This window comes from Chelonia mydas, chromosome 6 (assembly GCF_015237465.2).
Source record: "Chelonia mydas isolate rCheMyd1 chromosome 6, rCheMyd1.pri.v2, whole genome shotgun sequence".
Classification (NCBI taxonomy): Eukaryota; Metazoa; Chordata; order Testudines; family Cheloniidae; genus Chelonia; species Chelonia mydas.
In genome coordinates this window covers 21,451,706-21,474,309 of record NC_051246.2, presented here as the reverse complement: position 1 = coordinate 21,474,309, position 22,604 = coordinate 21,451,706, and the positions used below count along the sequence as shown (strand labels likewise).

Sequence of the window (22,604 nt, the reverse complement as noted above, 5' to 3'; positions counted from 1 at the left end):
ACAAACTGAAGGTCAAGACAAAAATCAACAAGACGAAATTCAGTAAAGACAAGTGCAAAGTACTACACTTAGGAAGGAAAAATCAAATGCACAGCTACTAAATGGGGAATAACGGGCTAGGTGGTAGTACTGCTGAAAAGGATTTGCGGGTTATAGTGGATCACAAATTGAAGATGAGTGAACAATGTGATGTAGCTGCAGGAGAGGCTAATATTCTGGGGCGCATTAACAGGAGTGTCCTATGTAAGACATGGAAGGTAACTGTTCCGCTCCACTCAGCGCTGGTGAGGTCTCAGCTGGAGTAAGTACTGTGTCCCGTTCTAGGAACTTTAAGAAACCGATGGATAAAGTAGAGAGAGAGAGAGAGAGAGTCCAGAGGAGAGCAACAAAAATGATAAATGGTTTAGAAAACCAGACCGATGTGGAAAGGTTAACAAAGGAAAGAGTCACAGCCATCTACCTTTCCCAGACCTGAAGTAGAGTGCTGTGGAGCTCAAAAGCTTGTCGCTCTCACCAATAGAACTTGCTCCAATAAAATATATTACCTCACCCACCTTGTCTCTCTAATATCCTGGGACAGACACGGCTACACCACCACTGCAAACAGAATACTGAAGAGTTTCATCAGTGAGACATTGGGTTACAAGATAGATCGTTTCCCCCAAATCTGGTTATTAGCAAGATTTAAAACCAAACCTATAAAGGAAGCAGTATGTACCAGCACGACATGCTGTAGCTCTATTGGGATAATGAGACACTTCTCCAGGGATAACAGAACCATGAAGTGGGGGTCACTAAAGACTCATTTTCTCACTGACACCCCACCAATAAACTTACCCTTCCACATCCCCCAGTGTATACTCTCTGGTTACAAAGAGCTCCCTGGAGGACGGCAACACCATGCACCTCCATGCCGGCAAGAGCCTCCCCATCCATGAGAAGGCTGGAGGCTAACACGCTCTCCTCCTAAAGGAACACCCAGTTGCCTCCAGCAGGCCCTAGAATTCACGCTCTGCTGGGGAACTAGCCTAGAACAAGATAACCACTCATTCATAAAAGGGTCCTTTTCATCTCCTCTAAGCGCATCAGGAGGCAGCCTATTTTTGAAATCCAGATATGAGTGTAAACATTTAATGCAACTAAGACGTTAACACATTCAGGTTACAATACTATAACATGTTTTTAGACAGACCACTTGGAGAAGGAACATGCATGGAGAAAAGAACGCTCAACAGCTCTAGTAAAACTAGCTCTAGCTGAGAGCATAAAAGCTTTTGTGATATGCAGAGCATAATCTGTGTAAATTATGCTACTCAGGCCTTATCTTGACTTTGAGCATGTGCTCCCTGGGCTGTTGAACAATTAGTCTGGATTTTAATATGACCATTGTTCAAATGATGAAATTCACATAGAAGCTTCCTTAACCACCCTGTTTCATAAATCTTTCACCAGAATCAAAACTACAAGCTTCAGTATAAAACTCTCCCGCTTTCAACAGTCTATAGTTTATAAAAGGTAGAAGACATTTCTAGATGCTTTAGAGCTGAAAACTGTATAGAGCATATGTCCAAGAACATCTCTGAAGTCCTTAAAGGCAACAAGATCTTTCATAAACAGAATAAAAAAAAATAAAGAATTGCCATGTAATAGGCTGCCTAGAAAGTGGGGTTTTAAACTTAAAACAGTTCAAGTTTACTGCTGTATTTCTTCAATTGTCTCTTTGCAGAAGACAACCTTCAACTTTAGATCTCCAAGGTTTCTTTTTAATCTGCCTACCATTTCTTGGAAAAACAGGATTCCCAACATGAAAGGTTAGGGTGAAATGATGAGAAATGCTTCGGTTACAGTTTTCTCTAAGTGTGCACAGAACTCGGGGCCTATACTCAAGTTTAATATGCAAGTCTATATAACGGTCCCCATTCTTATAAACCATCATTACCAAAACGTAAAGATAGCCAGGAAAAAGAATCAGCAGCAAGAAGTTTGATTACTTCTACAGTTCACCAGACTCAACACATAGAAGTTTTATGTTGCTATTTTATAAAGACTCCCTGAAGTCTTACAGCACAAACTTAATCAATGGGGCAGAAATCTTGCACACAAAGTAGAATAAAGGCCCTCTTGTAATTTGTCAGATTACTTGTAACAGCGGTCCCATAACCAAGTGAGTTGTTTACATCTGTGTCAATTAAGGAGCAGAAGTCCAGTCCAGTTACATACCAAAATGGAATTGTATAGGTAAGGTGGAGCTGAGGTTTAAGGGATGATTTGATTAGCTTCTCCAGACTGGGGACCATGTGAGCCTTTTTGCTAGCAATATGAAATGCAGACCAGGGACAGCTGGGTAAATCCCATACAATTAGCTGATTTTAAAAAAGCAGATTGCATGCATAATATGTACTGTTTAGAGTAATTGTTATTCCCCTTGTTTAGGGGGTTGTTTTCAGACAACAGAAAGAGGGAATGTTTAGGGCTGCTATCTGACCAGGATCTCAAATTCCTTTTAGGTGTCCAAATGATAAATAGGGGAAGTAGTCTTGGAAATACCTGTTGGATAAATGAGAGATCTTGCAGTATAAGGCAGAAACTGTGGGATTAAGATTACCGGGTAGTTGTATCACTATGTTAATGAACTTACATTGCATATAAAGGAAGTGTGCTATAACACAAAAGTTATGAATGCTAACATTTACATCCAATTATATAAACTTAGAGGCTATTTATGAAATGGTAAAATTACCTCTACAGAGTTAGCAATTTATAAGACACTTGGAAAAAGTTAAATGATTTAAATTACCTGGATGAGGTCTTGAAAATGGTCCATCTTTAGCTTGAGTGACTCCAAAACATAAGAAAACCAAGATACTGGCAACAATACCTCTGAAAATAAAGAGCAAACTACTCAATATATATTTGCTTCACCAACCCACTCCAAAAAAGAAAATCATGACAAAAAGAATCTGTTTAAATTCTTAAATGTCTAGAACATCTTGTCTCTTTATACTAGTGTAATTTCCATAGATCAGTTATAATTTCCAGTGAGATGCATGTTTCATCTTTTGCAGTTTTTGTTATAGGAGAAACTGGTACGAACCCGTATATTTAGGTTTTCTAACAGTGCATAATACCTTCCATTATAAAAGATTCACGACCTTTTCTGAAAAGCTCTTAAAACCTCCATAGTTTAAAGGTCTTCGAAATTCAGCAGGGAGAAAGTCCCTGGGCTAGAGAATTGTTTTCTTTGTCCCATTAAATTCCATTCAGGTTTTGCTCAGCTATAAATTGTTGAAAATAACCATTTCCCTTCTCACTTGTGTTGTCTAGGAATATGTTAGCCAAAAATCACTGAACATGAATATTCTAAGACCATGCCCACGCAGCAGCCAAATCAGCAACAGACACTGCACTGGAACACCAGGAAACTGCTGGAGCGGCCACACTGGGGGTTGGGGAAGAGAACCAGGCCAGGCTTCCCCTGACTACCCCATAGACCTGGCATCTAGTCTTAGTGCCCCAATCCCACCTCCCAGACACCAGCTTTCTCCTGCTACCAGCTAGTGTTAGTCTTGTAGTTCAGGTGGTAGACATTTGTGCTCCAATGAGAAGGTTCAGTTTCAAACTCTGCTGATTATTTATGATAGGAGATTGTTACAGTTGTAAAGAAGAGAATTTGTTTTTAAAGACTAGGGAACTGCATGCAGGAAGTATTAAAAGGACATTCTTTAGGTTGCAAATGCTTCGAAAGTTAGGAAATACCAGATTTAAGGATGCTTGTGCTTTGAAAAAAAGATGTGAAGATTCACTAAATGGTTAAATTGAGACTCCAGTGTAACCTTTAGTAATGCTTGTATTCTTGCCTATCCAGGCTTCCTAATATATTTCTTCTACAATGTAAATTAAATACAAGCCTGTTTTTTTAATTAAAAAGAATGAATGACTACTATAACACCAGACTCCCTGTCTCACCTACCATCCTTGTAACAGATGGCACACCATGCTGATCCAGTACTCAGATCTCTGAACATGAAGTGACTCATGGGCATGGACAAGGGGTCTGAGGCAAGGCTGTTTGTGAAACTTTCACTAAATTTATTTGAAGACCTGCAAATCTATTACAACTTCAAGATATTGGCATCTGTGGAACTTTAACTTATTCCCAAACTTTCAACTCTTGTACATTTAATATTGTTTGAGTGCAACTTGCGTAAGTTTCACCTCAGGTAGCAGCCTTAACTTAAAATGCTGTTCTCCTCAAAACTATGGAATAATGGCACCTTCTCCCTCTTCACCTGTTGCCCTGAATGGTTAAAAACAAAACACAAAAACAAAAAGCCACCTTAAGAGCTAGAGGTCTGCCCGTTTTGTACTAGAATGCCAATATCCTCAAGAGTTACCATCTGTGCAGGATGGTATATTTATCTGAAGGTATTAGAGAACTTGTTTTTTGAGAGAAAAAATTAGATGTAGTTATCTATTGGCTTGTCACCTTATGTCTGTCTACCTAGGAATATGTCCTGGTGCTGATAACATCAGCAACAGATACAACAGGTATTGAAAGATTTTTAACTACTTTAAAGTAAATGGGAGGAAATAGTTTAATGCCATCACAGAAAGCATGATCAAGACCTGGTGAAAGCACTTTAAATACTCTGTGCACACAACTTGTTACTGAGTTCAGGCAGTTTTTAAAAACAGAAGTAGCTGGGGTAGGCTGAGGTTTATTAATCACATGAACTAAGGATGGAATATTTGCGTAGGCAGAGTTCCAATTTGGGCTGAAGCAGTAGTAAAAGGACTAGAACTGTAAGCTCTAGCACAAGTTGAAAAGGAAGACATTTTATAAAAAGACTTAGAATTGTGCATTTGGACGTTTAGCACAGCTTTGATACATTATAACAACTAATATAATTGCCAGTTTGTGCTTTTGCTCAAGAATTACTGAAAGTTCCACACTACAAAATAAGTACCTTAAAACATCTCTTCAACAGGATAGTCAAAGTTGTGGCTCTGGCTTTTCCCAATATAAAGCCTACAAACAGGCTGGTTTTGTTTGTGGGAGATGGGGAATTATTTGAGGTTGGCCCTACTTCTATATTCAGGCATTTGGTTACCGGCCAGCATCCTGTCCACACGTGATGGAACTCTGTATGAAAACTACATAAATAATGTACTAATAGAGTTTAAAAAGTCAGTATGCATGAGGCAGCCATATTTGGCTGTTTTTCAATAATAAAATATTTTTCAATCATGGCTCCTTCAGAAGAGCAGCTGGGGCCCAAGAATTCGGATTGACTACTAGCAAGCCTTGTCTTAATGTTGATTGTTTTTTTTTAAAAAAGGCAATGTGTTTAAATGGCTAAGGATGGAAGTTTTACCATCAAAAACGAATAATGACAACCACGTTTTAGCAGGATTAATTGACATAGTCTTCAAGGTGTTGATAAATGCATTGACACAACAAGTATATATTAGGGTTACACAGTAAAATTAGCTAATAAATGGAACTATTGACACAGCAGGTAGGTTCCACCAAGCTTTCCAAAAGGTGAAGAAAGCAATTACAATTTGTAGCTATTCTCAAAGAATCTAATTACATTCTTTGTTTATTTGATTTGTTCCCTCCCCCCACCCCCCGCATTTGACATTATGAAGCTGGCATGTACATTCTTAACAGTGCCTACATTTACATCTAAAATGCTCGCTCTATACTTTTTGTATTATGTACCAATACAAATTTCTTAAATTTATCATCATTTTGCTTAGCCCTGAGCTAAGAGCTCCAAGGCATCATCTGAAGTTTCCATCATGTCATATTATTCTGAATCAATCTCCAAGGGAACCTGCAGTTATACACATTTACATCTATACTAAAAAACCTAACAGTAATATCAGCTGGAAATTAATGAAGTAAGTTGAATTTTTGATAATTCCCTTCTGTTTTTAATTAGCTAAAAGGAAGTTATGCAACACCAGCATTTTCCCGAAAACACGCATATGGCAAAACTACCATCATTCTTCCCAGTGGTGAGATTTATTTTTCAGTTGCCACCATGCTTCGGCCTAATGAGGCAGCCTGAAACCTTCATGGATATCCCAAGTTTTCACCCGTCTGCATATTGTCCTTCTGGCTTATCCTGGAATGAACAAAGGGCTTTACGGATCTGTTGCACACTCAGTCCCGTAGTTGGCTTTAAGAGGCATGGCTAATGTATCTATTTTCTTGGACAGGTAGGCTCAGCCAGGCAGGATCCAAGTGTGGAGGGGTTTAGTGTAGGGGAATCCAGGTGTTGGGTGAGAGGGTTGTGTGTGGGACAATCTGGGTGCAGGAGGCTCAGACGGGGGTCCACGTGGGGGTGAGGGAAGAGAATCTGGATGCACGTGGGCTTGTTGGTGGGTTTCAGGTGCAGAGGCAGTGGGTCTCTGTAGAGAGGTCCAGGTGAAGGTAGTTGAGGCTCAGCAGGGGGGTCCTGTGGGGGGGGGGGCTTGGCAGGCAGGTTCAGGGTGCTGAGGGAGTGGGGCTTGGTGGGGTGGGGGGGTCTGGATGCAGTTGGTTGGGGCTCAGTGGGATTGGGGTTCAGTCATGGGGGCCTCATCAGGGTGATCCAGGTGCATAGGGGGTGGGGCTCATCAGGGTGGAAGTTTGACTGCGGGGGGCTTAATGGGGAGAGTCTGGGTGCAGGGGCTTGGTGGGCGGGTCCAGATGCAGGGGGAGGGCCAGTGCAGGGAGCGTTCAGATGCACAGGGGTTGGACATACAGAGGGAGCAGCTCCCAGTATAGTGACCCTTCCCACCCATGCTGAGGATCAATGGAGGCAGGAATCGGGGGGAGGAGAGGGATGTGGAGCTAGGGGAGGTTTCTGGGGGTGGGTCTGACCTGGCCCTGGCCACTCCACGCAAGGGAAGTCTTCTGCGCCTCCTCCCCACCCCCAGCCGGAATTGGCTGCTGAGCCTGGCACAGGTTAGGAGCCACTGGCAGGGACATCCCCAGCCCTGGGGTGTGGGGAGTGGGGTGTAAGGCTTGGCAGGGTGAAGATCAGGTTCTGGATGCAAGGCTCAGAGGTGGAGTCTTGGTACGGGGGCGGGGCCAGATGCACTGGGGTTGGGCGGACGAGGGTGGGTCTGACCCGGCATCGGTCGGGGGCATCCCCAGCCCACCCCTCGCAGCGATTTCTCTCTCCACCGGCTTTTCTGGGCACTCAAAACCAAGCACCTGCACTGCTGAGGAGAGGCATATGACCGCTCTCGCAGGTTCACTTTGCTTACCTGTCAGAAAATCATTTTTCTGCAGGGAAGCAAAGAAATCTGCAGGTGACATGAATTCTGCGTGCGCACAGTGGCGCAGAATGCCCCCAGACTTAATGTCAGTAAGACATTGTCTGCATTATGCGCTTTTCAGGAAAAGTCTCCCCTGCTGGCAACATAAGTGCAGCTCCTCTGGTGATAGCAATGATGGCATGACAAGGCACTAGTTGACGCTGGCATTTTAAGCACCCACTGTGAGTAGAGTTTGAAGAAAAAGTAGTTAAAGTATTAGGGACTATCTATCTGCAACCTTGCTTGTTCTAGCACACCCGCTGTCGCTACAATGGGTGGACCTGCACTTGTACGGGGAGATAGCAGCAAACCAGTAAAGTGCCAGAAACCACTATTCGTATTGTTAAAAGCACCAAGTCAGCAGGCTGTAAGTTGGCCATGCAGCAGCCTCTGCTTGACCAAGGCAGGAGGGGAGGGAGTTTTGGGTGCCACAGAAAGGGCAGCTTGACCCAGTGTCCTTCCTGATAAGAACTCCGTTGAAGTTGCTGATCCTGCTCTTCTAAAAGGCATGTATGTGCCCCTCAGGAATGTCTGTTAGGGCCTCAAGGCTGCACACTCTGGAAAAACCCACACCTGGTTAATCAATAATCAGAAGGAACCTCTTGCTTGACCATTAAAACCGCTTGCTTAACACGTTTTCTTTAAGGGATATGTCATTCTATTATTAATGTATAAATAAGGGGGGAAAGAGTGAGGTAGTTGGACTCTTCTGGACTATCCCTCTGGATACAACTTGCCATCCCCACCGGCAGACTGAAGATTTGGCCACCAGAAGCCTGCCACTCAAGAGCCACACTCAGCTTTGGTAATTATCAAGGGTTGGGGGTGTTTTACTAACCTGTTATGGACGTGTGTATAAGTGCTTGGGATTAAGTAAAAGCACTCTTGTGTTATCCTGTTTGTGCCAGCCATCTATCGGTTGGATGGCTATGTCTCACCTGATTTATTTCCTGACACCACCTCACACAGAGTAAAAGTTACCAAGAGTTTTGGGTTGAAAGAACCGCAGGTAACACATTAGCGTTCATAACAGCAGGATTTTTTACTGGGGAGGGGAGCAGGGAAAGAGGCTAACAGAGTCAAAAAGGGCCAACAGGAACTCCCCCCTCATCGTGAGAAACGTATGTGGTAATTTGTTAGTCAGTCACCTTTTCAGCTTCCAGTCTGAATAAATGTGTTTATAGAAAAGCAAAAATGGACATGGATAGTCCTCAAAGATTCTAATCTATAAATCACACAACTTCCACTATGCCAAAAGTCTGTCCTAGATCTGCAAGCTTTGGAACTGTACCAAGATGTGTCACATTGCAAAACTCAAATAATTCTTCTCTAAAGAGATACTTGTCCTGTCTCGTCTCAACTCCCTCATTAGGCACTCAAAGTGCCCCACTTGTCAAGTGAGATTAATCTGCTGCAGAACTTACATGAATAAAGTGTCCCTCATCACTGATAAGAAATTTCAACACAGTCCTTTGGTTAGCAAGATAATACTTGAAAATTTCCAACATTTGAGATATGATACATGCTATCAGATATTACCTCAGATTATAACACCATAGCTCTGTGCAGGAAGTCTAATGAACAGTGATTGTTTATAAAGCTATGTTTACCCATGAAATGTTTAATAGCCTAAAAGATCTTTTTTTCTTTACTGATCCTTAAGTGTTCCACAGCAGAAACTGGTGTTCAATTGCCAGCAGACAAAGTACACATATAGGACGACTATGTGCTCCGATTGTTGTGTTATGATGGCTATATGCCCTCAGTAGTTGTGGATGGCAAAATGTCTTACCAGCTGGTGGAAACCTGTGCTGACCTGCTGCGCTCATTCATTTACTGGTTGTATTCTGATCACAATTTAAACAAACACAATATCAATCACCAAAAATGCAAGTGATTTATAGCCCAACCTCTATTTCCAGTCTCAGCTCCTCCCACAGGAGCACAGTTGCTAACCAGCACAAAGTGATGTGAAGAGAATGCACTAGATAAAATTTCAGCCATAGCAAAGAGCTCTTTTGGCTGCTTGTTTTGTTTTTGTTCCCTTTTCAAAAAAAACAAAAACAAAACAAACACGGAACTATTATACCGATCACAATAGCACACTGACTGAACAGAGCACTAGAAATTAGGGTTTTAGCTGTGTTGGGCTTATGACTACTAGCAGCCATTCTCTTCATTATTACCTTCTCCACAAAGATTCCTTCATAAGCATTTTCGCTGTACGGATGACGGAGTTCCATTATGCTGATGGTTGCACATGTTTGAAAGAAGGAAACTGCAACATAAACTGAAGGTTGCAATCTAACTTCACCTCTAGTAATAGTGTCCAGATTCTGAAAGTCACTGCTGCAGGTACTGCAAAGTTTCTTATTTGTGTTCTAAGTCACGGAACAGACAGCGCAGAGATGGAGTTCAAGATGTCCCAGCAGAACTCCTGGGTAGGGTGCCCAACATTGTATTTAAAAAGATAAGGGACTGTTTTCTTAGCACCTCCACCCCACAATATTATTAAATATCAATAAAATAATAAATAATAAGCAGCAGGACTCACCTACATTTACCAGTGGCATTTCTTGCTGCTTTTTGCAGCACTCGGCAACTCACGATCTTGTACAGAGATGAAAAAATAAGGTCCGACCCTTGTAATAAGGGACTGATAGCAACCATATTCCTGGGGCACATATGTACTGTTAAGTACCTTCTGCATAGTCAAGCATAAAAAATATATCCACCTCTAGGGTTCACATTTACAGTGCAACTTATTCACTCCATCAGCTATTTCTGCCACCACATGAATGAATGTGGCCTGAGTGACTAGTCTTACCCAGAATGCAACAGCCTGAAGGTTCCTAGCATCTACTGATACAGTTGTCCCCGTATGGACAGCAATGCTATCTTGCAAGGCAATAAAGCAAAGAGTTCTTGGAGTTATAGTTTCACACTGAGTCCCTTAAGGACGACAACAAATCTGGCTGTAAGCAAGTTGAGCCTAAGCTTCATGGCTCTGCCTCTCAATCTCTCCTAGAGCTTCAGCTCCCATTATATCTGAAGCATAAAGACTATTCAGGTCTGAACTCAGAACTTACTAAAATATCTGCAGATTCATTCCTCCACTAAGCTACAGAAAAACCAGGTGTATGAACAAGACGTTTGAGAACTTTTCTACTTAATATTTATACATCTTTAAATCAAAGGCACAAGTGTAATTTACTACAGGTAGTAGACAGTGTTAGTTTAGCAGCCTTTATTTTCTGAAAACTTAAAATACGACAAATTTAACTCACAAGTTAGAGTATTCATCCTAGTTTTCATTTGTGAATAAAAGATAAGAAACTTATTAGCACATGCAACAGTACGGTATGGTGCTGAATCGGCTTAGAACCAAACTAGGAAGTGATTTGCAGGTCAGGATAGAGGTACGTTTGTAAAGTTTAAACAGCACTTGTCCAAAAACAGGCCTCAAATGTACTTTTGAGAACATAAAAGATTATTTCCTTACTTCTCTTAACTTGAGAAAAAGGATGGGACCTCTGTTGGGAGGTGCCAGGTTGACAGCCTTGAAGATTCATGTCTGCTTTTGGGTCAAAAGACAAGTGCAAGTTCTCTGCTACAGCTTATCACACTGGCTCAAAGTTGACTGTTTTGGAGGGCTAAAAGTAGTTCAGAATCAATATTCATTTAGGCTCAGTCCCCTTTCAGAATCTACCTAATGGAGTGCCAGCTGTGATGGTGTTTGTGATGTTAGCTCTCTAAACAGTCATCAGAAAATAACTAATCTTGGCCACTACTGTCTTGGTCTAAGTTTGAGCCAGTGATGTTAAGGTAAATAGCCCTGTACCCACTTATCAATGGCTAGTCATTCAGTTTCCTTTCAGTGCTAAATGATTGGGAAGTGCAAGAAATAAATTCCACACTACATACCTGAAAGCCTTGGTGGAGGTCTTAAAGGGGAGACAGAATGCCATTTGTTGCTTTTAAATAGGGTGTCAACTTAATCTTACTTCACCATCCTAAATTCCTTTTCTAGCTGTACTCCTGCTGTTTCACCAGATTGAGCATTTGGATATGGCTCTTGCCCAGGGTAGATATTTTTATGATGCAAGCGAAGGAGAAATATTAAGGTTGCTCATTTATTTTACTTTTTGCCTGTTTTTACAATCTCACACTTCCCCCAAACTTGCGGCAGGGGAATAGGGAGGAAACATGTCTTGCACTAGCCCTCCCTCTTGTAGCGTTCGTATTCCAATTACCAATTCCATTTCCCATTACTTATTTCCCCCAATATCCATTTCTGGCAACCCTTAAGGAGAGTAAGCCCCGTATGGAAATACAGTAACTCCTCACTTAACGTCACCTTGGTTAACATTGTTTTGTTGTTGCCTCACTGATCAGTTAGAGAACATGCTCATTTAAAGTTGTGCAATGCTGCCTTATAACATTTGGCAACCGCCTGCTTCGCCCACGGCTTGCAGAAAGAGCAGCCCGTTGAAGCTAGTGGTGGGGGCTAGGAACCAGGGTGGACCGGCAGCCCCGCCCCCCTCCATCAGCTCCCCTACGTTCCCTGTGTGGCAGGGGACAGGACAGGACTCAGGAGGTAGGAAGCTTGCTGGCAGCAACTGTTGTCTCAACTTGCTGATCTACTTAAAAAGGCAGTGTACTTAGAGTGGAGTCAACATACTTAAAAGGGGCAATGCACGCGCGCCTCTCTCTTACACTCACAGTCCCATCCCCCCTCCACCCGGCACTTTCAAAAGTGGAGGGAGTGGTGTGCTCCAGGGGGATGCCGAGGGATCATCACATTCAATTTCCGAGGGATCATCACATTCAATTTCCGCAGGGAATGTTTGCAGCCACTGCCATGCGCCTACTGTGTCTCTTCCTTCCATTCATGCTGCCTTGTAGAGTGTGAGGGTATATTAACAACGTGTTAAGTTAACCCTTGAGGGCTCAGCCAAGTGTTAGTTCATCATTTAGCAGCAAGGCATTCCCTGAGAAATATCCAACCCTCTGACTCCACCACCTCAACCAAGCTTCACAATTGTCATTGCTATGTACAGTATTAAATTGTTTGTTTAAAACTTATATACACACACACACACGTCTTATCTGGTGAAAAAAATTTCCCTGGAACCTAACACCCCCCCCCCTTTACATTATTTCTTATGGGGAAATTGGATTCACTTAACATCATTTCACTTAAAGTAGCATTTTTCAGGAACATAACTATAACATTAAGTGAGGAGTTACTGTACCAGTATTGATGGCAACAAGCTTCTCCAGAGGCAAGGTCATCCTGGCCATCTGACTTTTCAGATGACAAATAGGTTTTGTGAAAAGTTTTACTAGCAAAAATAATGTTTCTATCACAGAAAGATAGATCCAGAAGAGCTACTGAAACTTGTGTCACCTAACAGACACACTAGATATCAAAATGACTAGTTATACCAGGGTGATAGGGTTCATAATTATTTATATATTTGAGATGTGGGGCAAAAGAATCTGAAGTATTTCAGACTGGTGGAGATGGTTACAAACAGTAGTTACCTCATATTTACATACAACCTTCTCTAATGGTAGCTGATTTTAGCATGCAGTTGAGAGACTGAGTCCAGGATCAATGGGACAAAAGCCTTAAGATATTCATTGTGAGGAAAAATACACAAACTCAGTCAGCACTGCATTCAATACTGAGAGAATGACTCAGTCTCAAATGCTAGGAAGTTTAAATAGGTAATCTGAGATATAAATGGATGGAGCAGTACTGAGGTCCCCACCAGCACCCCACATCTCCTTGAATCATGCTCTGCAATAGTTACTGCCTTATTCTTAGTTGTTGGTGGCTGAGATAACAGGAAGCCAGACAATAATCCAGTGGTCCCTTCTGGCTTTCAACTGTATGACTATCCTTTTTGAGCTATTATTTCTGCTGCTATCTGTGCTCACACACCTGTACATATGAGTTACTGCTGCAGTCAGCTGCAAAGGGGGCCTTTAGGGGAGTAGGGAGGGAAAGCTGGTTTTCAAGGAACCACCCATCTGCTTTACTCAGTCTTGGGAGCATGTTTGCAATGGGGAGTGAAGCAGTTCTGGTTTCTGTTCCTTGCTCCCAACCATTCTTCTATTCTGCCCTACCCAGCCCCCTTGTACCAGACTAGTTTATCACCCCACAAGTTAACAACATGCAACAAGAGTATGAAAACAAATGATTTCAAAGCATTTGCAATTCTACATTTGTGGGCCCCACATACAGAAAAGAACAGAGCTTTACTGCAATAGACATTTTCATTTCCAAGTACTGAATAATTGCAGTTACAGACACTGTTCATTACACATAGTATGATTACACTATTGATGTTCATTAAGCAGATTAAGTGTTACTGTAGGATTTTCTCATAGTGACAGCCTCAAGCAGACACAGATTTTAGAGTTTAAAGAACAGATGGTAAAGCCACAGAAAGAGCAGAACTAGCCTAAAATAAAGACAGAACTGTAATCCAAGGCAAGACAAAATATTGTAAGTCACCAAGGTATAAAAACCATGCACTCCACTTTTTGGAGGGTTCTGGGGACTAAACACATTTTATATTCTACAAGAAACACTTGCATATGTTTGAAATGTATTGGCTAAAATTACTCTGTGTATACTAAATACAGAATGAGGTACATAACTGCCACACAACCCTAAAGTCAAAGTGGAGGGGCTGATAAAGTAAGCCCAATCATACACAGCAAAACAAGAAAAGCTTCTCTTTGAAAGTTTCTTTCAGCACATCAGAACTATCTAGCAGAGAGACCAAATGTTCTTGAGGGTTTCCTTCAGCACAGCCAAACAGGCTCATCTTTTTATGAAGGTTTGTACTTTGAAACAGCAGATCTCATTCTTCTAGGTGTTATTACACAGACTCTTGTCCCAGGCTGCTTCTTTACACTGTAGCTAGTGTTTGATAAAGATAACGAAGCATTAGCAACAATAGGAATGCAGAGGAAAGGCACCAATATCATACCAAGAAGATTACTTGTGGCACCTTAGAGACTAACCAGTTTATTTGAGCATGAGCTTTCGTGAGCTACAGCTCACTTCATCGGATGCATAGCATATCGTGGAAACTGCAGAAGACATTATATACACACAGAGACCATGAAACAAAACTTCCTCCCACCCCACTCTCCTGCTGGTAACAGCTTATCTAAAGTGATCATCAAGTAGGGCCATTTCCAGCACAAATCCAGGTTTTCTCACCCTCCCCCCCCCACAAACTCACTCTCCTGCTGGTAATAGCCCATCCCTCTTTGAAACCTCTCTTTATAATGCGCATGATAATCAAGGTGGGTCATTTCCAGCACTAATCCAGGTTCTCTCACCCCCCCCCACACACACCCCCCTCCAAATTTCATGGTCTCTGTGTGTATATAATGTCTTCTGCAGTTTCCACGATATGCTATGCATCCGATGAAGTGAGCTGTAGCTCACGAAAGCTCATGCTCAAATAAACTGGTTAGTCTCTAAGGTGCCACAAGTACTCCTTTTCTTTTTACGAATACAGACTAACACGGCTGTTACTCTGAAACATACCAAGAAGATTGAAAACCCACTTATGAAGCTACGGAAGTAACACCTAACAAAACCCAAGTTGCAGCAGGGGTAAGGAGTCTGAAGAAAAGTCGGTTTCTGGTAGCCTTTTGCAAGCCCATGTGCCTGAATAAGTTACCGGGGACTGCAAAGTCTGCTGAAACTTGGCTGCACCATAACTTTGAGACCCCCTCAGGTCACTACACAAGCAACTCTAATTTCCAAGTCAAGATGACACAATAATAAAAGAATAAAGATCTTGCAGCAAACAACCACCTTCAGATTCTTGAGTTACCTGGCTGCCTGGGTATTTTTCTGAGGGAGGTACGACTATAAAAAGTACTTTGCGTTTACTTATGTGACACATTTATATAGCACTTTACAAACAATGAATCCTTAACATACTTCTTTTCACCTCTTCCCTACCTGGAAATTGTAATGATGGGTTCTAGGTCACACGTCAAGCTAATGGCAGAGCTGCAATTAGAACTCAGTTCCACATTGCTGGGGCCCTAATTTCTAGCTACTCAACACTACTATCTAGTCCATTCTAACCACATATCACTGCCACATCCAACCTTGGCACCTCTCCCTACATGATACAAACAAGACATTTTATTTTATCAAATGCCTGGTGTTTTCCAGGTAAAAAACAGAGTGTCTTTAAATCTATGATATGGAGAAAAGTTTCCCTCCGTGGGAGCGGGGTCTGCAAAGAACATGGAGAGAGAAATACATTGAGAACACCTTAGACATGAAGCGGGGATGAAACTGTGGTGACTTTTTCCTTGTGGGCCACAGTATAAAGTAGAGTGAAAGCACCAAGCTCACTCAACCTCTCCGCAGACATAATTGTTATCATGAAGGCCATTTTGATTGATAGATGTTCAAGAGAGACTTGCAAAGAAGGCCCCTCTATCAATTTAGTTAGGAAAAGATTTAGGTCTTGAAAACAGGAACTCCCTAATGATGGGGAAGGAACACACACACATGAGGGTCACTCCCTTATACAAAGTAAGGAGATGTAATCATCTTTGTGTGAGATTGCTCATGCACTGCCAATAGGCACTTCCAGAGCTCAATGCTAGTGGTGCAATATTCCACACAGAGGGCCTCTGCACTCCTAACATTTATTCCCCGTCACTTGATGGGACTCTTTTCTAGTGTGTCTGCACTGAACACAGTTCAATAAGTTAAACAGAATGAAATATTTGATATGGAAATATTTAACAGAAAAATAGTCTGATTAATTTTCTTCCATATCTGTATTATCATGATAATGGTATTAAACTCAGTAACAACATATTCCACTGAGTCACATTATTATGTTAGTGTCTCAGCCTCTAATCCCAACACCTTTGATGTGTCATAACTTCCCCTTCCTTGTGTTTTTTCTCCTCTATTTTAGGTGGCACATTGTTCTATTCTTGAAATTCTCTTCATTGGTTATAGCCAGCACCGAAATGCCATTCGATCACAGGTTCTGAAAGGTTGCACTTCCATTTCCCAGCTCCCCACTGGGTGGGCTGCTGTGATCTGCCACATTTCTCTTCCCACTATTTAGTTCACACCCATGAAAAACACTATCACCAGCTTTGTACAGATATGTATGTGTGAAGTTCACCAAGTACATCTACCATATAACTGATGGAACAATGAACAGAAAACTTGGTTAGAGGCACAGGGGAAACATCTGCCATGACAATGGATGCTAGATACTTACATTCATTTGAAGGACTGTAAAGTGCCCCTTTAATTTATTTTTTATTCTTATGACAGGAAAAAATTTTTACATCAGTGTCATATTCACAAAATCAGACACATGGGGAAAGGAGAGTTTGGTGTTCTTTGGGCAATCTAATTTTGTTTTAATAATTTATGGCAGAAGCACTTAGACCTTTGGATAGGCATTCTTTTTGTATAAACTAATAAAAACTTGAAGTGTAAAGTGAATTAAAGACCGCATTAAAAATCATAGATGAAGTTTTGCATGATTGGGTAAACCATACTTTTTTCCTGCTCCACTTCTATAGAGGAAATGTTTGATTAAGCTTGATCAGTTTGAATATAACATAATTGTAGTGATGGAACACATTCAGGTATGAAATAATTCTAAACTTTATTTTCTGAAAGTTACCATTTTGGGTACAAGTTCTCATGTTTGCTCATAGCCCAAATGTGCATTTCCATTAAAACCTCAACCAAAGCCTTGCATAAACATATAATAAATTAACTTACAGTTCACACAGCCAACTTAGCTTGTTTATATATTGTAAAAGACAGGCCACAACACATCAGCAAAGAGGCAGAATGAGTTGCCACGGGAAACTGAATGCATTAAGAGATTTTATAGTTAGTTATATTTACACATATGCATAGGAGCTCATTACAGTAAGAAACACTACACTGATTAGAGACTAAATTCAAAGACTTTTGTACCAGATGAGCTTATTGGTTGTAGTTTAGTTTTGCTGGTTTCATACTGACAGGACAAATGCCATATCGCAACACTTCTGCAAAGGACAGTTACCTCTTTGTATTGTAGGCTGTATCTTGTGGAGTTTCTTCAAGCAAGGTTACATATCCCAGCGCACATGTGAGGATAAACAGGACTGTTAAGGTGTGAGCTCTCCTGCAGTTCAGAAAAAAGTCAATTAACACTAGATCAGAATGCGGGGCCGGGGGGGGGGGAAGAGGGGGAGGAAGAATCATTACAAAAGACCAGCATATTGGGATATTTTGTTGAAAGCTAGACAGGCGCTTGTAACGCTTAAGGTGCTTTACATTTTCAGTGCATGTTAGAGATTGTATTTCTGTGCACTACGCAGCACAGAACATTGTCGGCACTAAACTTACATCCATGTGTCACAGGCTTATAATTTAAAAAGTTCTCAAGCCTGGTACTTTTATGTTTTCCCTTATAATTCTTCTCCACTGGAGGATTTGTAGAAACACTTGCATAGTGAAGGGCATCAACTTGAAAAATCACCTTGATTTAAGATTACACTTAAGAAAACACTTAAGATTTCAAAAACTGAAATTCTTTCCTGATTTCTCAGTAGGTTTACTTTGTATATTTGAAAGCACTTTGTGTATTGTTATTTTCACTAATTCCCAGTACACAGTTTGTTAGCAACAGAAAAACTGACTAACTGAAGGGACTTATAAACAGAAAATTAAAAACCATCGAAATTCCTTTGAAAACATCAGAACATACTATTTAGAGGTTGTTTTAGGAGATTGTTTTATAGATTAATTAGGGCTCATCTGTTGCTTCATCGTCTTTACTGAGCAGCAATTTTGAGTTTTTCCCTGTCACTAAACCAAGCTGTATAGAACTGTGTCCAGAAACAATTTCAATCTGGAAATAAGGGAGAGTGAATTCTACATTTCTGCAATGTAAAATCTGAACAGTGAGTTCATATTTCACATTTAAAGAGCCCTTTACTTCTTGGTACTCAGAGCCCATTTGCTTAGCACGAAATCCATTGCCACCACAAACTCAACACCACAAGGTCATGCATGTACTTACTGATAACCACAAGATCATATATGGATATTTTGGCATTAAATTTGCCACTAAAATGCCATATTCAATACTTTAGCTATAGGTATAATTGATATGGCAGAGTAGGAGTGACCAGAAGGAAGTCATCATTTACATCACACCTAGTTTTTTAGTAGTATTGTCTACAGTGAGAAAACGTTTATGTCTACTGATCTTAAACCTCAGAAATTAAACCTCAGCACCACCACAGTATAGTCTGAAGTTGACCACTTTTCATTATGAAATCCATATTTTCATTTACTGTCATTACTTTGAGCTTCTCACTCTGGCCTCAGCCATAAAGTGAATTTTTTGGAAAGTTTAATGGAAGTCCAATCATCTGAGACCAAACCATACCATGAAAGTGTTTAACTTTTCAGAAGTCTCTATAGCATTAGTTTGCTACTAGATCTTTAAAAGTAACTTGGGTATAAAACAGTACAGAATTATCCTTAATGAAGGCTAGCACTTGTAACAAGTTTGGTTGTGGCTCAAGTTGTGCTGGTCATACATTTCCATACTGTGCATTCATTTCCCTAACATGCAACTAATGCAACTCGGAGAGCTACAACCAATTCTATAAAAATTCCCTCACCAGCTTGAAAAACTAAAGCAACAAATTAAATTACCTTCTGAAGTAAAGGTAAGTTCTACTCAGAACAACATTTTTCCCAACAATAACTCAAGGTTTCAAAACATAATCAGCACTCAAACAGGTCTATTAATCCCCACAGAAAACATGTAATAATACCTCATAGGCAGGTGCAATCCTCTTCTGCCACTTAAGAAATGTTCAGCATTTAAAACTGTCCTTCCACATAATCCAAACAAAGCACACAGATGAACTCCACAACACATAGCAGTTGTTTAAGAACTAAATTCTTTATGATTTTTGAATATATCAAATCTTATTCACAGGCTTTAGGAAAGCAAACTTCCTGCTAAACAGATGTATCTACATTTTGACCAGAGCCTCTCTCAGAATGCAAGGGGGGGGGCGGGGGGGAATCACAGATGATTCAGACATCATACTTAACATTCATTGGCCAGTCATATGACTCAAAACCTATTTCACACAGCACTATACTAGTTTAAAAACTAGTTACAATCCCTTCCTAAAGGATATTATGCAACAGGATGCTGCGTGAGTTGATCTAATTTACTTATCCTGAACATGGTCTCTTAATTACAGCTAGTCACTGAAACAAGAATGCTGCATCGCTGGAAGAAGCTCCATTCTTTCCCTGAAGTTTTTAATGCTGCATATTAGTTTTCATTTATAAATATTTCATTCTTTGTTTTATTTCTTAAATGTTCCTTTTAAAAAGTAATCCAAGAGGAGGTTACAGTGCAGTCATGACTGCTGTCCTCATCAACTCCTCCATCTACTTTAAGACATGTACCTCACAAAAACAATTTCTTCTCAAAAACATTTTTAGTCCCTCAGAGCTTGCTAAATAAGATGTATTCAGCCTAGAAGCATACCCTCATTTGAATAGATGTAGTAAGTAATCTACAAGAACACACTGATGCTCTAATTTCACTCATCCCTTTATGGAAAGATCATTAAGGTGAAAATTCAATGTTCCTGAATGTTTCATGTGCTCTGGGAACTGTCCCCATAGCTCTGTTTATCTAGGTATCACAGCAATACCTTGAAATTTAAGATACCAGGGTTTCTTGTTTAATATGCACAACAAGAACCTTTACGTTTCTCATCACTTTCCTTTTAACTTTTTATGAGTTTTCATTCTCAAATTGAAATTATAACCTAATGTCTTTGGTACCAAACTTTCAAATAAAATTAGATTCACATAAATACATCAGTGTGACAGAAGTTCATGAATTGGAAATACACAATCAATGGTTTGGGTTTTTCTAGAAAAAGGGGGCTGGAAAATTCACAAATCTGTCCACTGTGGGCGTTCGTGTTGATAAAGTGCCAGCAGGTGTGTGTGTCAAGCACTTAGGAGATATAATACTGAGCATAGCAATACCTAACTTTTAGGTGGCTAGAAAAAAAATAAATCACAGGCTTTGTGAATCAAAGTGTTGTTTCTGAGTTAGGCACCTAGGCTGCCTATGCAATGAATGGGCAGAGACAGATCCCTGAGATGCCAATTCACAAAAGCCAGCATACTAGGCAGGTAGCCAGAGAGAATGACTTTGTAACCTGGTTGTTAGGGCATCCATCTAGGAGGTAGGAGATCCAGGGTCCAGTCCCTCTGTGATGCTGACAGACGAGGTGCCAGTTCTTGCCAAGGCTTTAGGCCTCAGCTGACCACTGACAAATTCATTGCTGAAAACCAGTCTTTCACCTGTCTGTTAGTATGGTTAAGATGGGTACTGGACTTATAACAATTTGTTTAGTCTTTATGAAATGTTTGTAAGTTGCTGCATGCATTAATCTCACTTAAAATTTCTTTATCACCTGCTTTAAGGTAAATATTTAAGTTTTTGCTTTGTAACTTGTAAAAAATGTTTGCTCTGAAACTGTAAGCCCAGTGAGGAGGGATCGTCTTCTGCCCAGCAAGAAGGTCTATCAAAACTAAATGGGCCATTGCTGGACATCACGATACGAAGACTGTTAATTGTCCCCTTTATGCCCAGATGAGACTATCTACAAAAGGGCTCATCCCATCAGTTGGAAGATGGAAATAAAAATACTGTAGCTGGCATATGTTTTCATCTCTCTTTTTGCTTTTTAGACTCTCACAAGGCCTGCATTACAAAACAGAAGCAGAGATCCCCAGTGTCAACCTTGGCTAGCCCTAAAAGACATTCAGAGCTGACAGATACCTGCAACTGTAACCTGAATATTATTGCGATTTTTGGTGTAAAGTGTCCATTTATCATTGAGTCCATCTTGCCTGGGTGGCAAGATAGACCGGAATGCCCAACTGAACTGTCTGAGACTCCACAGTAAGACTAGTTACAGTGCTTTAAGAATTCACACTTGCTACTGGTTTGGGGAAATCTAATTCTAGAGCATAAAACCAGTTTGGGGTCCCTGCCCTGCTCGACAGTCTGCCCTGACTGTGGCACTCACAAGCGTGAGCCACTCAAGATGGCGTGAAACCCCCTTATTCCAATGACTAATTATCCACAGTGGAACAGCTTTCACAGGAAGACTGGGGGGAGCCCTACATCAAATTATCCCAGAGAGATCACTGGTTAGAGCACGCTCCTGATAGATGCGAGATGCCTGGTCAAGACTTTTTTCCTATCTCTATCTGAGGGGGGGGAACCGATCATCCCAAGTGAGTACTCTAACCACTGGGCTAAGTTTAAGGTTGACATAGCAAGCCACAGCATGCAACACCACCATTACCTCCAATCTAATTTTGAATGGGACCCAATCCAGTAGACAGCCTCTAAGCGTGTCTATGGGATCGGACTCCATATGCAAAAGAGGCAGGCAAACACCCACCTTCCCTGGTTCGTGAATCGCTCTTTGGCTTAGGCAAGAAATAGGTGTCTAGATGCCTACAGCAAGGCAGCTGTGCACATACCCAGAGCCAAAAAATTTAGGCACTGAAGGAATTTTACCTTGAAAATTTAGGCTCTGGGTGAGTTTAGGTTTCTAAAGAGCTCAGTGGTATTTTTGTAGATTGCGGATGGTGCCCAAACACCTTTGTGATTCTTGCCTAAAAAGCAGAGCATAAAAACACCATCCCTCAAGAGTAAAGAGTCCCGGGACACCACACGTAGAAAAGAGCCGTAATGGTTATATGATAAAAGACAAACGAGACAGAGCTTGGGTAGTTATAGCAGATGGATATCTGAACACCACGGAAAAAGATTCCGCTCACATATATACCTTGAAATATTGAACAAAGTCAAAATAAGTTATTTTAGAGCTGTATACAGACCAAAGAGGTCACATCTTTTATTTTGTACTCAGTGCTGTATGCTTTAGATTACAAAGACAGAAGCAGCACAGCTAAGAGCAACCACTCCAACACAAGTAGTAAAGGGGAGTATGCAGACAGGCCTATATTTTCCTAGCTTGTTGTAGTCTTAGGAAACAAATGATCTAATTGACGTACACATGATTTGAAAGTGAAGCTAAATACATGCTACAAGAGTTTGATTTATATACCAGAACCATGGAATATGAACAGAAGTTAGGTCCCAAAAAATGTTACTATAAGAATGTACACACGACTA

The 22,604-nt window shown here is 40.9% G+C and overlaps 1 protein-coding gene across 5 annotated transcripts in view; it reads right to left on the bottom strand.

The window, feature by feature from the left end:
- Positions 1 to 22,604, bottom strand: part of PTDSS2 (phosphatidylserine synthase 2) — a 67,979-nt gene that overhangs the window by 33,833 nt on the left and 11,542 nt on the right. For 4 of the 5 annotated variants that reach the window (XR_005225410.2, XM_043548736.1, XM_037899507.2 and 1 more), the window contains exons 2-3: positions 17,418 to 17,519; positions 2,798 to 2,880 (exon numbers count right to left, since the gene is read on the bottom strand). Coding sequence is in view for 4 of the 5 variants with exons in the window: in XM_043548736.1 (XP_043404671.1) it covers positions 2,798 to 2,880; positions 17,418 to 17,519 (185 nt within the window). In the remaining variant the exon portion in view is untranslated. Of the gene's footprint in view, positions 1 to 2,797; positions 2,881 to 17,417; positions 17,520 to 19,185; positions 19,206 to 22,604 lie in introns of those variants that run through there. The other variant, XM_037899508.2, reaches the window with a different exon arrangement.